The following is a 17,598-nucleotide window of genomic DNA, read 5'->3' as shown; positions in this document are numbered from 1 at the left end:
ATTGTGCATGATCACGCAACAGGTCATCACCTCATGTATGGTCTTCAGCGACCTTGTTCTTGTCGGCTGACGGGCAATTGCCCACTGAGCTTGGAGCACACCAAATATCCACTCTACATCTATCTGGGTAGCTTCTTGCATCGTGGCAAACCTCTACTTTTTTTCGTGTTTGGATTACGAGTAGTCTTCACCAGTGTGGTCCACTCAGGATAGATGCCATAATCAAGATAATATGGCTTGCCATATTCATTTCCATTGATCTCGTACCTCATCTAAGGAGCTTTACCTTGCATAAGCCTGTTGAAAATCACAGAGCGGTGCAACACATTGTCATTGTTGGAACCAGTCATGCCAAATAATGAATGTCAAATCCATAAATCTTGAGATATAGTTGCTTCAAGAATGACAGTGCATCCCTCCGCTTGACTGTTGTACTGACTCTGCCATCTAAATGGACAGTTCTTGCACTCCCATGCAACCTATGTTGCCAATCATGCCTGTGAATCCTCTAGACTCGTCGATAGACAACAACTTCCTTGTGTCCTCAAATGTTGGCTCCCTCAAATAATATTCTCCAAAAATGGCAATCACGGCTCGGCAAAATCGGTACATGGCCTCAAGTCAGGTGCTCTCACCCATTCTAAGATACTCATCAAATATATCAGCAACCATTCCATACGATAACATGCGGATAGCTGCGGAACATTTTTGGTAAGAGGTGAAGCCTAGCGCACCTGTGGCATCGGGCCTGCATTGGAAGTACGAGTCGTAGTCTCTAACGCCCCATAGAATAACCATGAACAGGCCCCTTGACATCCTGTACGGCCGCCGGAACAATTTTTCCGGGTACACCGGATGGGTGCGATCGAAGTAGTCCTTGTGAAGCCGTAGGTTCCCTTTCACTCTATTGCGCGACAAGTTTTTTGAGCGGCCCTTTACAGAACCATGTTGCACCGGCATATGGCTGGCATTGTGCTCGTGGAGGATGGATGCCGTAGCAAAACCCATGTTCTGCGTCGTCTGCTCGGACTTCTCACCGGAAAAGAAGTCAAAAGAAGTCAATGACCTCACTGCAAAACTTTTCGAGCAACTTCTACATATCCATCTGCGTGGGTAACAGCCGATGATCAATGGTCGCCCACAATAACACCCAAAAAATGAATTAGGGAACCTACCGACGCAATTAAACACTAGCCGACACAACCGACAGATGTTTGGGTACTGAAGACGCGACAGATGCGGTTAAAAATCTACCCGACTTCAATCTGAGGCGCATATTTAGATCACATTTGCGTCTCTAGCATAACCTAATAACTATGCGTCGGGTCATTGGAGCTAAATGCAGGCGCATTTTGCCACCCCGTATCCAGATCCGTGTAGGTGTTCTTAGAGCATCCCCAGCCGTTGGGGCTCCCGAGGCCGAAATCCGGCGCTATTTAGCGCCGGATTGACGTATTTTTTTGGCATGGGGAGACCCATTTTCCCAGCGGCGAGCCCATGGCCGCCTTCTGACGCTTACCCACCGCGTGCATAGCGACGGTGCAGTCGCCGGGAAGGGCAACCGTCGGAGTGCCCTCGACGCATTGAACCGCCGTAATGGTCCGCGAAGTGGTTTGGGGAGCCCAAGCGCCTCGTCAGGAACGGTCGAAGTGGCCTCGACGCGAGAACCGCCGTAATGGAGCACGAACTCCGCGGAATAGCAACCGTCGCTCTCTTTGTCGATAGACCTACATATACGGTTTCCGACGGTCGACGCCATTCATCTATTCTCTCCTCACCATCCTATGTCAACCATGAGCAATCTCTCTTGGCCATCGGACACCGACAGCGAGGGGAATCCGCCTGGATGGCGCCATTGGTGGAATCAAGCTGCATCGTCCAGCAGCGACAATTCCCCCCCCCCCTCCCCCGGCCAGCGAGGACGAATGGGATGACGACGAGGAGGAGGACTAAGAGGCCGAGGAGCAGGCCGAGGAAGAGGCCGAGGAGGAGGATGAGCAGCAGGAGGAGGAGGAGGAGGAAGAGGCTGAGGACGCTGACGAAGAGGATGACTCAACTTCCTCCGACGAGGAGGTGACGAGCCGGAAGCGTCGCCGCCACGACGATGAGGCGGGGCCATCTAGGAAGAAGAAGTAGTTTAAGTTTGTTTTTAAGTTTTTATATGTAATTTTTTATGTTTATTCGAGTTATATATAATTTGTCTATGTTGCACCACTTGAGAGTTCAAAACTTTCGTTCGACGAGGGTAATGCCGTAGATCGGGAAGACGAGGGTATTGCCATAGGTCGGGAAGACGAGGGTATTGCCGTAGAAACCCAGACCATTGTCGCCGACAGGTCGGGGCCACCAAACAGTTCCCGCACTTTTCTCTCGTCCGGAGTCCCCGAGTGCTCCCCGGGGGGCCGGGGATGGCCTGGGCTCTCCGTACGCATGAAAGGCCTAATCCGGACGAAATTGAGGAGCTGGGGGCGCGACTGAACCGTTTTCATCCATCCGGATAAAAAATAAGCGTTCTGGGATCTCGTCGGGGAGACGGTTGGCTGGAGATGCTTTTAGAGATGCCCTAAAGGGGCGGCATACCCATTTTTCAGCAGGTGCAAGCGGCAGCTTCATGCACGATGCAGCCATATCTCCAACGCAAAGGCGTCCCTGGTGCCCGGAAACACGTCGATTTTTCCACCCGGCAGGCACCCATTCGCTGTCCTCGCGTGCCACAGGTGCCACGTGTGCAAGTGCGCGCACAGTCACCGGCCCCGGTCCACTCTGTCAGTGGGATAGCGTGCTCACCCCAACAGCCCTGCTCCTTATTAAACTCGCGTTTCGCGCTCGCTATCCATCCATTGATCTGATCTGAAGGTTTCTGGCGTGAGAACAGAGAGCTGGATCTGGGCTCCCAGGGTTCTAGAAGCTTCGGGTAGAGTGGTGGCTCTTGTCTCGCCGTCGGCGGTGATGGCGGTCCTCGCGAGGTCGTCGTGCTCCGCCGCGGCCGTCGCCCTGGTCGCGCTCGCGCTCGTGTCGGCCGCCGCCGGCGAGGTCTTCTTCCAGGAGAAGTTCGACGGTGAGCCGCCGGATCTAAACCTCTCTCTTATCGCGCTCTAGATCCAGTCCATCAGTGCGCGTCAATCCTGTTTCTGTTGGGTTCGATCTCGCCATTTTTTGCGCTCCCGTTCCCAACGCATGGATCTCCGTTTCGTCAACGGGGTTTAAGTTTTTCTTCCGTTCTTGAAGCCGTCCTCTAGTGTGATCTACCGTGTGTTTCACGTATTCATCGTTCTCTCGGCAAATGCATCTTCCATTCGGTAATTATTTTTGTCTGAATTCTGAACCGCGAATTGTGCCTGACAAGCAGATGGGTGGGAGGATCGCTGGGTAAAATCCGAGTGGAAGAAGGAGGACGGCACGGCCGGCGAGTGGAACCACACCTCCGGCAGCTGGAGCGGAGATGCCCAAGACAAAGGTAAGCGATCATAATATTTCTGTTTTTGTTAGTGTTGCCGAATTTGTTATGCTCTCTTCTGTCCGGCCATTACTGATGAGTACTCTGTTTCTGCAACCCTGCGCAGGCATCCAGACCTCGGAGGACTACAGGTTCTACGCCATCTCGGCGCAGTACCCGGAGTTCAGCAACAAGGACAAGACCCTGGTGCTGCAGTTCTCCGTCAAGCACGAGCAGAAGCTCGACTGCGGCGGCGGCTACGTTAAGCTGCTCGGCGGCGACGTTGACCAGAAGAAGTTCGGTGGCGAGACCCCCTACAGGTTCATCCTTGTCACAGTTTCTTAGTTCGTGTATAATAACCCATCTTGGATCGGTCGGTCGGTTGATCATCCATACCTTATCGGCAATTGCAGCATCATGTTTGGGCCGGATATCTGCGGGTACACCACCAAGAAGGTGCACGCCATCCTCACCAAGTACGGCAAGAACAATCTCATCAAGAAGGAGGTGCCCTGCGAGACGGACCAGCTGACGCACGTGTACACCTTCGTCCTCCGCCCCGATGCCACCTACAGCATTCTCATCGACAACGTAGAGAAGCAAACTGGCAGCGTCTACGATGACTGGGACATTCTCCCTGCCAAGAAGATCAGGGACCCTGAAGCTAAGAAGGTGAGAGATTGCTACTCTGAGTGAGCAGCCATGGTTGCTTTGTTTTTGTGACAGAGGTGATTAAATGCTGTGTACTGATGGTTGCAGCCAGAAGACTGGGAGGACAACGAATACATTCCTGATCCCGAGGACAAGAAGCCAGAGGTAGATTTTTCTTCCGGTGCTACACAACTTATATGACGATGATGTTGTAGTAAGGGTATCGATTTCTGACAAATGGCACAGTATTTGGCTAAGCTCCAAATGCAATATGGCTAATACTACGTTAACAACACTAGGTATTTAAACTGTGCTTGTTTCTTGTCTTACTCTTGACTGTTCTTTGCAGGGTTATGATGACATTCCTAAGGAAGTAACTGATCCTGAAGCGACGAAGGTGTGCCTACTTCTCCATTCTTGGAACCGTATTACTCTGTGTTTGGTTGCCTCCAGTCTGTTAAATTTCTCACGTTTATTAATGCCTATGGCAGCCTGAGGACTGGGATGAGGAGGAAGATGGTGAATGGACAGCCCCAACCATTCCAAACCCCGAGTATAAGGGACCATGGACACAAAAGGTATAACTATGACAGTAGGACTAGATATTCAGCTGTTCTAGAAAAGCAGCAATGTGCATAAATAAATCTGACATGAGACCTCCGCATTCAGAAAATCAAGAACCCGAACTTCAAAGGCAAGTGGAAGGCACCTTTGATCGATAACCCAGGTACCTGAGCTTACCTAGTGGCTGCTATACATTCAGACTAACTGCTGCCCAGTTATCTTTTCTGCTCAACTAATTCAGTGAAACATCAAAGCTCATACACAATTTCTTCTTTGTTTGTGCAGAGTTCAAGGATGATCCTTACATCTACTCTTTTGACAGCCTGAAGCACATTGGCATTGAGCTATGGCAGGTTAGTAATAGCATAAAACTCTGACACATTGCTGACATTTTTCTGAATTTATTTTTGCAAGTATGTAATATTGATTTCTTCTTTGACCAACGCTAGGTTAAATCAGGAACTCTGTTCGACAACATCCTGATCACAGATGACGCTGAATACGCGAAGAAGTTGGCAGAGGAGACCTGGGGCAAGCACAAAGATGTATGTTGTCTTACGATCAAACATTTTCAGTTTTGTTTCGTTTAAATGTCTGGCTGTACAGAACTAAGGCATGACTTTCTCTTGTGCAGGCTGAGAAGGCTGCCTTTGATGAGGCTGAGAAGAAGAAGCTCGAGGAGGTATGCAAACATCTTCTCTTCAGAATCACACTTGCACTTTGTGGCCTTGTAAGATATATTTAGTATACTAACTAGTTGATGTTTCATCATTGACAGGAATCCGCGAACTCCACGGATGATGAAAAAGACGATGCGTCAGATGTAAGCTACAAATCAAATTAGATGTCATGAATGTTTTTCCCTAAATATAGACTGGTATCATCTTAACACGAAAATGATGTTCTCTCACCTACGGCAGGACGAGGAGGATGATGATGCAGACATCGATACTGCCAGCGACATGGAGACCAAGGATGATTCTGCTGCTGAGAAGCCGCAGCAGGCGTCGGCCGACAAGAAGGTAGAGGAAATTAGCAAAGATGCTTCCGAGAGGAAGGACGAGCTATAGATAATGCCGTGTTTGGAGAGTTAATTAGTCAAATCACTGTGATTGTATCCAAACGTTTCCTCTGGGAACAGCAGTAGACTTCCCATTCATTAGAAGAACAGTCATTCTGAAAGAACTGAAGCAATACAATCTTGGATATTGTAATTTTTGTTTTGAAATGAGAAATTAGTGGCCTTAGAGCGTCTCCAAAAGATGCCTAAGAAAACCGTGCGCCAAAATGCTTTTAAAGCGCCTGGTTTGCTTTTTGCACGCAAGGCAATTAACTATTTTACTAGGTGCGGTATACTTTCGGGCGTGGTTAGCAGCATTTCACTAGACATAGTTCAAAAGCAAATACCAATTTGAAACAATTCAACTAAATTAATGATTTGTGCCACATAGCACATTTCAAATCCATGACATAGTTCAACACAACCTAGTCCATACCAAACAAAGGAAACAAAGTGACAAACAAATGAGAAGATCTCCATTATCATCTTTTGCATCTCCAGCGTTTGATTCATCTTCTTTTGCAACTTCGGATGCGTGTACAATAGTCGTATGAGTTGGAGGTGGTACGAACCCATCATTATTAGTACTTCCTCCGTTCCCATTTAATCGACGCGGGGGAGAGAAGGCTAATGAAAATAATGTATTGATTGACGTCAATTAAATCCGGACAGAGGTAGTAGTAGGCATGGGAGCTGGTGGCACCTGCACATCGATTCCGTCTCGTTACCTTCACCATCATCTTTTGCATCTTCAATATTTGATTCATCTTCTTTTGTAATTTTAGATGTGTGTGCATGAGTGGTATGACTTGGAGATGGTAGGAACCCATCATGTACAACAATTTCGCCCGCCGTGTTCAGCCAGCGCGCAACGAACAGCCCAGCGCTAGGGTTTCCCGCAGTGGTGAAAGAGGATGCGGGCGGCGGGACAATAACATCGTGCCGCCGGAAGGGGTGGCATAGTTGGAGTTGGAATTATATGGGGGAGGGGTAGAGCACCCATCCATCCCAGTAGACCTCTTGCGCTGATGCGAGGAAGAGGAATCAGCAAGCGTGAGGGAGAGGAATCACCGCGGGCTATAGCGAAAGCACCAAATATGCCGCGCACGATGCCGCTTTATCCCGCGTTGATTTTTTTTACCACTCACTCGTTTTTAGCGCGACTGCTGAAACTTCCTTCGCGCCAAGGGGGGAAATGGATGGAGGCCGGCCTCGCAAAGCCCCTCCGACTCGGGAACTTGGGGGTCGCGTGGCGTGAATCGGGGTGACCCGGACTTTTTTTTTTTGCAAATGGGAGTCCGATGTGGGATCTGAACAGCGCATTTTTTGCCCTCCGGACCGGAAATCGGTGGTTATTATGCGGATGGGGTTCGGATGGGGGATCTGCTAGAGATGGTCTTACTGCATTTGGCGGTTAATGTGATGCGAGGCTGGGGGCAATGGGCGAAGCTCTATCGTGTCGTGCAGCCACAGACAAGCCAAGCCCGAGCTTGATCTGATTATGCTGCGTCTCTTCGCTACACATTTAGGCCTTGCTTACTTCTTTCGTATTTTTTCCAATGGGTGTAGGGATGGAGGAGGATTTGGTGTTCATCCAACTCCCTCAAATACCCTTTCCCAAAAGAGTAATGCTACACGTACGGAATCATTTTTACAGAATTGAACTTACGGACTCACGTGGAGAGCAGCCAGAGGGGTTACAACCCGGAAATCAAGGAGGGCCAAAGATTTGAACCAACAAAACTTTTGCACGTATGTCCGTAAGGTGAGTCCGTAAGTCCAATTCCGTAGGTCTAGGATTTCCGTTCCTAAAAATACACTAGTATGATGTAAAGTTGGAAAGTTTTCAATATAGGCAAAAAAAAAAAAAATGTGGGGATGAGGGAATGGGAGAGGCCGAGGGGATATCTCGGGATTATTTCGTTCAAAACCGGAGAAGTAAACAAACTAGTAGAGATTTTCTAGGATACAAAATAATCCCCTCTCATCCCAATAAATACACTAGAAGTAAATAAACCCTTACCGCGCGGGTAAGGGACAGAAGAAGATTGTGTTCACCACAGAAGAAGGCGTGCTGGCGTTTGAGCTCAACGCCGACGGTGGGGGAGTTCCGAGGATTCTAGTCTCACGTGACGATGCCATGGGTGGTAGCTTCATCGGAAGTTCAATCTTACCCGGTACCGTTGTTTGTTGGAGGAAAGCCTTTGCCGGTAGGCCGCACGAGGAACCGGGGTCATCTTCTCTCAGACGTCCTCAGGTGGATTCTGGCGCGGTCAGTCGCAATTTTTTCATCCCAAGAGACTGATTCCCATTCTGCAACCTTGCATCACAAAATCAGATCTCTGACACAATCTTGATGTGATCCAGGTGGAATGGTGCGTATAAGCCACAGCCACGTTTTCAGCATCCACACGCGCCAATGACACGCCACCATAAACAGCATTCACTTCTTCGAGGTGTCGAACCCTCCGAAACTATCACAGAGGCAACATCAGCGCCAATGTCCCCAGATTCATATTTGTCAGCTTGCTATTTCTCAAACCATTTGCTATCTTGTGCTTATGACTGATTCTCAACAGCCTACGAGACCGTAAGCAAAAACATACACTAAGAACAGGCAATGATGTAGATGCATAAGTGTACTTTTAGATTCTTCTCTTCCTTCTCTTCTTCTTGTTGACACTTCCTCTCTTCCCCTTATTGCTAGGGGTATACTGTTTGAATGCCCACTCGTCGAAATCTGAAAAACAACCAAAGAAGGTGACTTAAACGTTTGGACAGCAGCAATTTGACAGACAGTCCGGTCTTAATTGTGTATGTACAAGGAAAACACACGGGTTCATACAAAACTTCAGTTTTCCAAGTGTTTGTGAAATATTCCACAAACTATGATACTGATGCAATTGGCCATAACAGATATCCTGTTTCTGCATCATCTCTTTGTTCTTTATCGAAAAAATCATCTCTTTGTTACTGTGTGAATGAAATACAGAAGATGCCAACTAGCAAGCCTTACTGCTGTTGTAGTGTTTTATTTTGCGAGAAATCCTCATAGTTGGCCAATGGTATTTGTTTCTTTGTTTGCCTGATCTTTTGGTTAAATTTGCCTCAAAATTTACTGCAAGACTTATGTACTCCTTAAGTAGCAAACCATTCCTGACTCTAGCCCCTAATGACAAAGATACCATTCCTTTGCCGATTGAGTTCTCCCCTAATGACTGAACAACAAATCTATCACTATGACCCCAGCAGGAGGAAAAGCTTATTATGAGAATTTTCTTGCTTTTGTATCATGTACTGTCCGTATAATAAAAAAGATCATTAGCAAACAAACATCGATTAAACTGTCTCCTGCAGAATGTTGATGTGAATTCAAGAGATAGGTTCAAATGAGTTCCAAGACGCAAAACAAGACTTGTGTGTGTGTGTGTGTGCGCGCGCGTGCGCGTGCGTGTGTGCGCACAATAGTAACTGTCTAGGGGCAGTGGCTGTTAAAATTGTGGGTTCAGTTGACCTCACATCTTTTTTTTTTTTTGACAGAACAGTTGACCTCACATCTTGTTTGAGAAACTATTCCATAAAAGTGAAGTTTCATAATTCATATGAAGCCTAGAGAGCAATGCAAACCTCAGCGCAAATCATGTATTTCACCCTGGTCTTTAGTAAGGGACAATCATATACAGTACAATACTAAGAATCACCTTTCTCTGAAGGTGGAGCACACTCAACGTTGCTATCAGAGGTCTTTGAGTTCCCGGCATCATCTTTGCTGCTTCTACCCTGCACTGACTCTTCATTTGGTTCACACTTGGGAACATTACCTGAAGAATCGATCACCTCCTGAACTTTGGGTAGAAAGGTACACCCATATATGTTGAGCGTGGTAGCACCCTCCAGAGCAACTTCTCGATAACACGGAACCATATGTTAGAATAAAAGGCACAAATTTTCAGTCCATAACTGGTTAAGTTATAAATAAAATAAGACCATGAATGTAACTGCAATCTGAGGTAGAACAACCCATCTACATTCATTCCATCTGTTCTGATGACACAAGGTGCTAACTATGTTGTGTTGACTCTGTTGTTTGAGTAGTGTTGTGCACATATTATGAACCACAATTAAAGTACCACGCGATAAACTCCACATTGATGGAATATTTGCAACAAGCCAGCACTAGAGGCATATAAAGCTTGTCAATTAGAATAACACCCTTCACTCGGATCACTCCAATAATTGCTCTTCGATTTAATGTCCATCTCAATACACATAACATGGCAAAAGACGCCGAGTCCTAAATATCAGGTATTGCTAACAAATAACACCAGAGCTAATTCGGCTCATTGAGCCCCTTTAACGGTAGCACACATAAGCGAGCTTGCCGCCCAAAACCCAAGAAAGATGAACAACAACAACATTGTTGTAGAACTACCTCCCAAATTACAAAATAGATCCAAAACAACTAAGGACTCCTGGTAACCCAAACGCTAATTAATCCTAACGAGTACCAAACTATTCCATCCACATAAATGTTTTTAGAAAGACTCGGAATGGGTGATGGGTTCAGGACTAGATCCCTTACCTGATATTGTGGTCGTGCCTGACGCGCTGACAAAGACTCCCTCTTTGATAACAATGGACCCCTAGTCGAAAAGCTGATCCACTGTTTTCTCCTGCTCCCCACCGGCTTCATCACTAACGCTCGAGAGTGGCTGGAGCTCACCTCGAGGCACAGGAGTGTAGAAGCCGACAACTGGAATCAAATTACTGAAGCCACTTTCGTCGGTCACCTTCCTCACCTGTTCCGTGAGTAGCTCAATTGTGAAGAGGCCGACATCCGTGTCAACGAAAATGACATTTGATCCTTCCACAAAGCCCACCACACGCACTTCGATATCCACGACATCACGAATTTGGAGTAAATTGCCCAGGTTGATGACCCGGGTTAGCACCCACCGCGCATGACTCGCCTCCCTAGTCCAAAATTTGAGATGTGGATAGCATTCTTGGCTAACCCTCATCCCACCGTCCTCCCCCATTAGGAGGCTAAATCTCCTCGGGCGCATGGCAGGATCGATCTCCACCGCGTCGAGCAAAGTCAGGCAGTGTTTTGCCAGGTCATATTCCAAGATGAACCCATTGTCAGACATGAAATAGAGCAGAGATCTCCCGACGAGCACGCTGGAATAGCTTGTAAATATGAGTGGGTACACGCATTGCACCACCGAGGTCGGCTCGCCCCACGTGCCGGTCTCCGACGAGTACACGCACGCAAATGTGACGAAAGTTACGGGGCCGATATTGACACGGAAGACGAAGACCAAGCGGAAGGGGGAGCCATGGCAGTCGCGGTGGTCGCACCCATCCGCTGCGCAGAACACGGCCCCGCTTATCGCGGCCCTTCTCGAGATCACCGGTTTTAACGATACGCGCCATTCGCTGCCGGTGATTGGCTCCCACACAAGGAGTTCAGGATCATCGTAGGAGTCGGAGCAGAATAGGGCGCGACCGTGGCGGCAGTTGATGGCCCGCCATAACCGGCACTTTGGAGCGTCCAGGGAGAAGGCTGAGGCGGTGGTGGGGACGAACTGCGGGGTGTCCTTACACTGGGGATGCCGGTGGTGGAGGAAGCCGAGCACCGGGGGTGCCCGGTGGAGCTCGTGGAGGCGGCAGTGGAAGCCGGGGCTGGAGATGGCGTGGCTCCAGGACTTGCAGACGAGGGAGGCGCGTAGGAGCCACGCTGGTTCGTCCGGCGGGAGGCGGAGGAGGATCTCTTCTAGGAGCTCGTCCGGCAGAGCCGATAGCGATTCTCGGCGGCGCCGTGCCATGGTCGCTAGGTCTGGGTTCGAGTTGGAGCAATATCGAATTTTTTTTGTTTGTTGGGCACGATCTTTTGTTTCGCGTGGTCGCTATGAATTCTGTGAAACCGTAATATATTTCGCCGGAGGGTCCCGTCGATTGCTTCCTCGTGACTCAGCGATGCCAAACGGAATCGAACCAGATTCTTCAGCCATATTTTGCTCGGTATGGCAAGTCTCACACGTATTTTTTAAGGTTTTTGTTTTTTGCGAAACAGAAGTTATTGCACATACACTCACCTCTAGAAAACCACGTACACATATGCCAACCATTGAGCATCTTTCAAAGACTAAGTTCAAAAATTTATTTGTTGGGCCTTGAAATTGACGAAATCACCGTAGCTGACTCGCTGTCAATGAGAACGTTACCTTCCACTGAAAAAATATTTCGTCTTTTATGAGACACTGGTATTTTTTAAGTTTGTTGTTGTTGTTGTTGTTGTTGTTACAGAGAAAGCGGAAATATGAATTTAGACAGGGTCTCAATCCCACCCATGTTCTTGTCTCCATCTTTTCCAACGCATAAGTCAAACGCTGCGAACCATCGTGCTGCCGCCATACAGACCTTCATGTTGCCTCCGTCACACCACGCAGTGCCGCTGTTGTGCCACGTGTCACCACCTCAACCCCTCCCCCTTTCTCCTTTTCGTAGCACCCACAAATGTAGGTGAGCGCCGCTGTCTTGACCAACGTGCAAACCCAGATATAGTGTCATTATGATAGATATAGAGCACTTCTGCTAACGCTATATACATTTAGTGCTAAACAGAAACTCCCGCTAGTAGCTCACTAAATCCGCTAAAGTGCTGAATTGGTAAGCAAATAAAAGATCCAAAATTTTCAAGTTTTAGATTTGAAAGCAGACGAATGTAGTTATGTAATATGCACTTATGGGCTCCTTTTATTGCAACAATCATCATCGTTGTTCAACACACATTTGAATAATTGAATCATTAAAAATATGTCTATATTATTTCAATGATATGGATCAATGATGCCTAACTTTTTGGGAAGGTTTTCTTAGTTTTAGGAAAAAACACAAAATGACGTGATAGCTTTCTTACCGTATGCAAATGTTGTCATTAAGAAGCGTAGCCGCTATTTTAAACTTCCACAAAAGCCAATACATCGCTGCCATATCCTATGCAGACTGCTGTTGTCACCGCACATGCCACGAGGACACTCAAGGAGGCTCCAGACTCCTTCCCTCCTTCATCCCCATGCGAGAGCCAAAGGATGTCGCCGACCAACCCCGACTGCCTCTGATAGCTCCAAATTTCGATGCATTTTACTATGGATTTTCCACCACCTATCTATTGGTTTTGTTGGTTTTTCATTAGATTTTGTGTTTGAACTAACGATAATATCGCGATCCAAGAAAAATCTTATTTTCAACTATGTATTTTAGGAAACCATCGTATCTGGAGGATCCAAGGACATTTATGAGCTAATTGCAACGAAATAAAGACATTTCCTTTTGAGGCAAACTTGGTCCTGCGATGTAGAGGCCCTAACGGGCATCGGTACGGGCGGGGCTTGCTCGTACCGTCCGCCCGTACGAACCGGCGCCGCCTTCGTCTTATCAAACCGAACCTTTTCTGTGAAGGCACAGAGACGAAAAACATAACACAACAACCACCATTCGCACCAGAGAGAGGAGATCAGATCTGAAGAAGGAGAAGACCAATCTCGACTCCATCGAAGATCCATCTCATCAAGATCAACACCCCATCCATTACATCCTACTTGTACTGAGAGAGGGAGAGGGAGATTCATACTTGTAAGATTAGAGATTGAAACCTCGATTTTCATCATGGTTTGTATTTGATTTGATCTTCAACTATTGTGGCTTGCTACGGTAATATAAAGATGAATTCCATTTACTTTGCTATGATGTTGTTATGCTATTCTCCTCTCATGTGTGAGTAGATCCCATTGACGTGGGAGATGTAGGGTATTGGTGAGATGTGATGTGCCAACTTTATTCCATCCATTTGTGAACTTATGTTTGAGATTATTTCGTATAGTATTTCAAGTAATGATGATCCTTCATTGCCTAGTAGTCCTCCATGTGGAACAATTGTATCTAATATATGGGAGGATGAAAGTGATATAAAAGAAATAGATGATGCCATAAGCTCAATATGTGGTCTTTATGTGGTGTGATTGTATTCAAAATTATTAGGTTAGGTTTGCTTTTGATGCTTGCCAATACTATGGAAGTAGAAGAGATAAGAGCCCTCTTTATGTTACCACCTTATTTAAAATTCAAGCTACTAAACATTATATGTGTTATTTATCACAAAGTTGTTGTTAATTATTCATATATAAAATACCAATGCATAGGAAGAGAGTTAGACTTAAAAGTTAATTGTTTTATTCTTTGTGGTGTGATCCTTATGCTTTGATGCACTATTCAGTTTGAGCATACCATTGTATCATTATAACATGTAAAATAAGTTTAGCTACGGTTACCTAATAATTATTTTATGAGTATGAATAAAAATAAAAAATAATTAGGAAAGTAATTGAGAAGGATGAGCAATGAAGAAGTTGGGGTCGACCTTGAGCATGTGTTGTACATGTCAATGGAACCATTTCAAAGCCTACATCATTGAAACTTCTTCCATAAAAAAAGAGTGTTTGCTATATATATTTGCTTCTTGAATAAAATGGTCTCCAATAATTACTAGAGTTTCATATTGGTAGAAACTATTATCTGTTTTGGTTTGTAGGCACTAGTAAGTTTGCACGTGCAATGCCCGTCTCAATGAAGACAAGTATATACATTGAATAAGCCATTCTTTCTTTATTCAAAACTTAAATGTACTATAACATTGTCTCTAGAATTTTTTTTAAAAATATCTTCTTCATTTGTTTAAAAAATAGCAATCAAAGTATTATATCCATCACAAATAAAATCTCACATAGCGTACAACCAGAAGCACGATGATGACCCACAAGTATAGGGGGTGTATCATAGTACTTTCGATAAATAAGAGTATCGAACCCAATGAGGAGCAGAAGGTGTTGACGAGCAGGGTTTTTTTAGGGAAAAGCTCATATATTACTCACTTTCAAAGTTTACACCATCGCCCCACAGCGAGTTCAGAAATATAAGCTAGGACTGGGGCCAGCCAAAGGTTACAGGTCAGACTGAAAAGCTAGTTGCGCTAAATTGTGAGCAAAACAATTAAACTTGCTGCTCGTGTACTGCATGAGACACCCAGGCAAACGCAAAGCAACATTAGAAATATACTTATACACGCTCCAGAGCTTACACAGGTTAGGAACAGGGCTTCTTGACGCATTAACAGCAGCTGTCCAGTCAGACATAACAATTGGCTCATGAAGACCAAGCTCGATGCCCAGCTGCAGTCCGGCAAGGATCGCTCTAGCCTCAGATTCCTCCGCATCCTGGCATCTATCGATCGACCTGCTGATAACAGCGATGATGGAGCCTTGGCCGTCGTGAGCCACAACCCCGATGGCCGATTCACCAGTCAGCGGCTTGTATGCTGCGTCGACATTGATCATTGTAGTATCTTCCGTAGGCCTGGACTAAGGAGACAGATGCATATCTTCTACTTTGTTTTGAATAGAAGAACAAGAACCAAATTGATTAGTCATGTCAGATAAACCAATAGCTTTTTTACCTTTGTTATTCCGTGTGGCTGGGCTGCAGTCTGTAAGCATGGCTTCATAGTTCAGCAAGAAAGACACTGATTTCATGATTAATTCCTTGCCTTTTTAGTGTATTACGTTACAACGGAGGTGCCAAGCTCTCCAGAGGAGGAGAAGCACATGGGCTCTTTGCTTATCACTACAACATCCCAGTAAGATAAGCGGCCAATCCTCACCAGTTTACCAAAATCTGAATTCCGACGGCAGGTTCTAGTGTTCTCTCATCTTCTCCCTCAAGACTAGCTTTGGTGCATGAGACTGTAGCATGGAAGCTAGATTCGTCGCACATACCGCAGATTGTACAGGTGCCTTGTGTTTCCAAAGTCCTCCTGAACTTGTTCTTGTTGGTGGCGAGGTTGTCACGAGCTGTTCTCCACCCGAAAATTATAACCTTGGTTGGAACTTGGGTCTTCCAAATGAGCTTCCAAATACTCCTCGAATTATCAGTAGCTTCGCTGCTCCCGGCTTGCCACCTAACACCATTGTGAAGGTTATAAGCGAGTTTATATGCACTTCTCACAGAAAAATTACCATTACTCTCATAGTGCCACGCTTTGAAGTCCTCGCAGGGCTGAACAGGGAGCTTTAAGCTGAGTATCACAGAAGCGTCCTCAGGGAAGCAAATCCGTCTAATAAGTGGTTTGTTCCGGTCATTAGAGTTCTGGAGGATCAACTGATTTACTCTACGAATTCTAGTGTTTGTTTTCCCTGCTCTTGGTTTTAGATTGTAGTCTCTTGGTAGCCAGTTGTCACGCCAAATGTGGGTTTTTTCTCCATTTCCAATTCTCGATATAAGCCCCTCTTTAATCAGCTCCAAACCATACTCGATGCCCCGCCAAGAGGGAGAGGCATCCTGATGGAACACAGTGTCAAGGAAGTTTCCTCTCGGGTAGTAGATGGACTTAAGGAGCCTAGCACACAGGCTATTGGGGTTAGAGATGATCCTCCAACACTGCCTAGCAAGCATAGCTTGATTAAGGAGTTTTAGGTCCCTAAATCCAACTCCTCCAAAGTTTTTCGGTCACATAAGCACATCCCATGATTCCTAATGAACCTTTCTTCTCTTTTCGTCCTCTCCCCACCAAAAATTCCGGACTATACGAGTATAGTCTTCATGGAATCCCACTGGGAGTTTGAAAACACCCATCACATAATTTGGGATAGCTTGGGCAATAGATTTAATAAGAGCTTCCTTTGCTCCCATTGACGAGTATTTTTCATCCCAATTGTTGACTCTTTTACTAATCCTATCCTTATAGGAATAGAATCTTCCTTTTTTCATCCGTCCTTCGGGAGTTGGGAGGCTCAGATATTTGTCCTCGAAATCAACTTGTTCAACTTCCAGGGTTCTTCTAACATCCTCTTGGTTTTGATGTTGGCAACTATCATCGAACATGATAGAGCACTTGCTGACACTAAGGAGCTGGCATGAACCCTTCTCAAAATTGGTAATAGCAGATTTGATGATGCTACCTTGGCTGCCAATAGCCTGAAAGAAAAGGATACAATCATCGGCAAAGAGAAGATGGGATATACCAGGCGAGTTTCTACAGATTTTGAGCTCTTTTAGACCTTGATCGTAGACAACCCGTTGGATAGATTTAGACAAGCAGTCTGCGACAAAGAGGAAAAGATACGGGGAAAGGGGATCCCCTTGCCTCAACCCCCTGGATGGGGCAATCTCTTCAGTTAGGTTGCCATTGACCTGTACACAGAATTTGACAGTAGTGACGCAAGCCATGATCCACCTAACCATATGTGATCAAAGCCACTTTTCAGAAGCAAGAGTTCAAGGAAAGACCAGTCAACCCTGTCGTAAGCCTTAGACAAGTCAACTTTGTAAGCATAGAAGGACTCATCCGATTTCTTGTTTCTTTGGATGGCGTGGAAGCACTCAAAAGCAACCATGGCATTGTCAGAGATTAGTATGTCGGGAATGAATGCACTTTGAGTATCGTCGATGAGGTTCTGTAGGAACGGTCTTAACCTGTTCACGAGGCACTTGGATATAACCTTGTAAACCACATTGCACAAGGAGATAGGACGGTAGTCTTTCAGATCTGAAGCTTCATCAGATTTGGGAAAATAAGAACTATCTTTGTCATGTTTATCTCCTCAGGGAGAATACCATCAGAGAAAAACTTTTTAATTGCTTTACAAGTCTCATATCTAAGATGGGCCCAATTTCTTTGGAAGAATCTGGCCGGCAGCCCATCCGGGCCTGAAGCCTTAAGGGGCCCAATTTGAAATAAGGCATCGCCTATTTTCTTTATCCGTGAAATCAGCAGTCAGCTTTTGGTTCATTTGATCAGAGACAAAAGGCTCGACCAGCTGTAGCAAGGCAG

At 46.0% G+C, this 17,598-nt stretch overlaps 3 protein-coding genes across 3 annotated transcripts; 1 reads left to right on the top strand and 2 right to left on the bottom strand.

The window, feature by feature from the left end:
* Positions 1-621: 621 nt before the first annotated feature.
* Positions 622-1,008, bottom strand: LOC139838873 (uncharacterized). The gene has a single exon (XM_071828891.1). It carries the CDS (start codon positions 1,006-1,008, stop codon positions 622-624), a length of 387 nt encoding a protein of 128 aa, XP_071684992.1.
* A 1,822-nt stretch (positions 1,009-2,830) lies between these two features.
* Positions 2,831-5,898, top strand: LOC127291963 (calreticulin). Its single transcript, XM_051321299.2, has 13 exons — positions 2,831-3,058; positions 3,350-3,457; positions 3,564-3,756; positions 3,850-4,108; positions 4,196-4,252; positions 4,437-4,484; positions 4,579-4,665; positions 4,757-4,814; positions 4,937-5,004; positions 5,101-5,196; positions 5,286-5,333; positions 5,430-5,474; positions 5,572-5,898. Exons 1-13 carry the CDS (start codon positions 2,950-2,952, stop codon positions 5,719-5,721), a joined length of 1,326 nt encoding a protein of 441 aa, XP_051177259.1. The 5' UTR covers positions 2,831-2,949; the 3' UTR covers positions 5,722-5,898.
* Positions 5,899-10,300: 4,402 nt separating this feature from the next.
* Positions 10,301-11,600, bottom strand: LOC127348272 (uncharacterized). Its single transcript, XM_051374355.1, has one exon. The coding sequence runs from the start codon at positions 11,537-11,539 to the stop codon at positions 10,355-10,357; it is 1,185 nt and encodes a 394-aa protein (XP_051230315.1). The 5' UTR covers positions 11,540-11,600; the 3' UTR covers positions 10,301-10,354.
* Positions 11,601-17,598: the final 5,998 nt, after the last annotated feature.

The sequence above is a fragment of the Lolium perenne genome, chromosome 4, assembly GCF_019359855.2.
Source record: "Lolium perenne isolate Kyuss_39 chromosome 4, Kyuss_2.0, whole genome shotgun sequence".
NCBI classification, from domain to species: domain Eukaryota; kingdom Viridiplantae; phylum Streptophyta; class Magnoliopsida; order Poales; family Poaceae; genus Lolium; species Lolium perenne.
The sequence above is the reverse complement of the archived record's forward strand: the minus strand, read 5'-3'. Positions and strand labels throughout refer to the sequence as shown.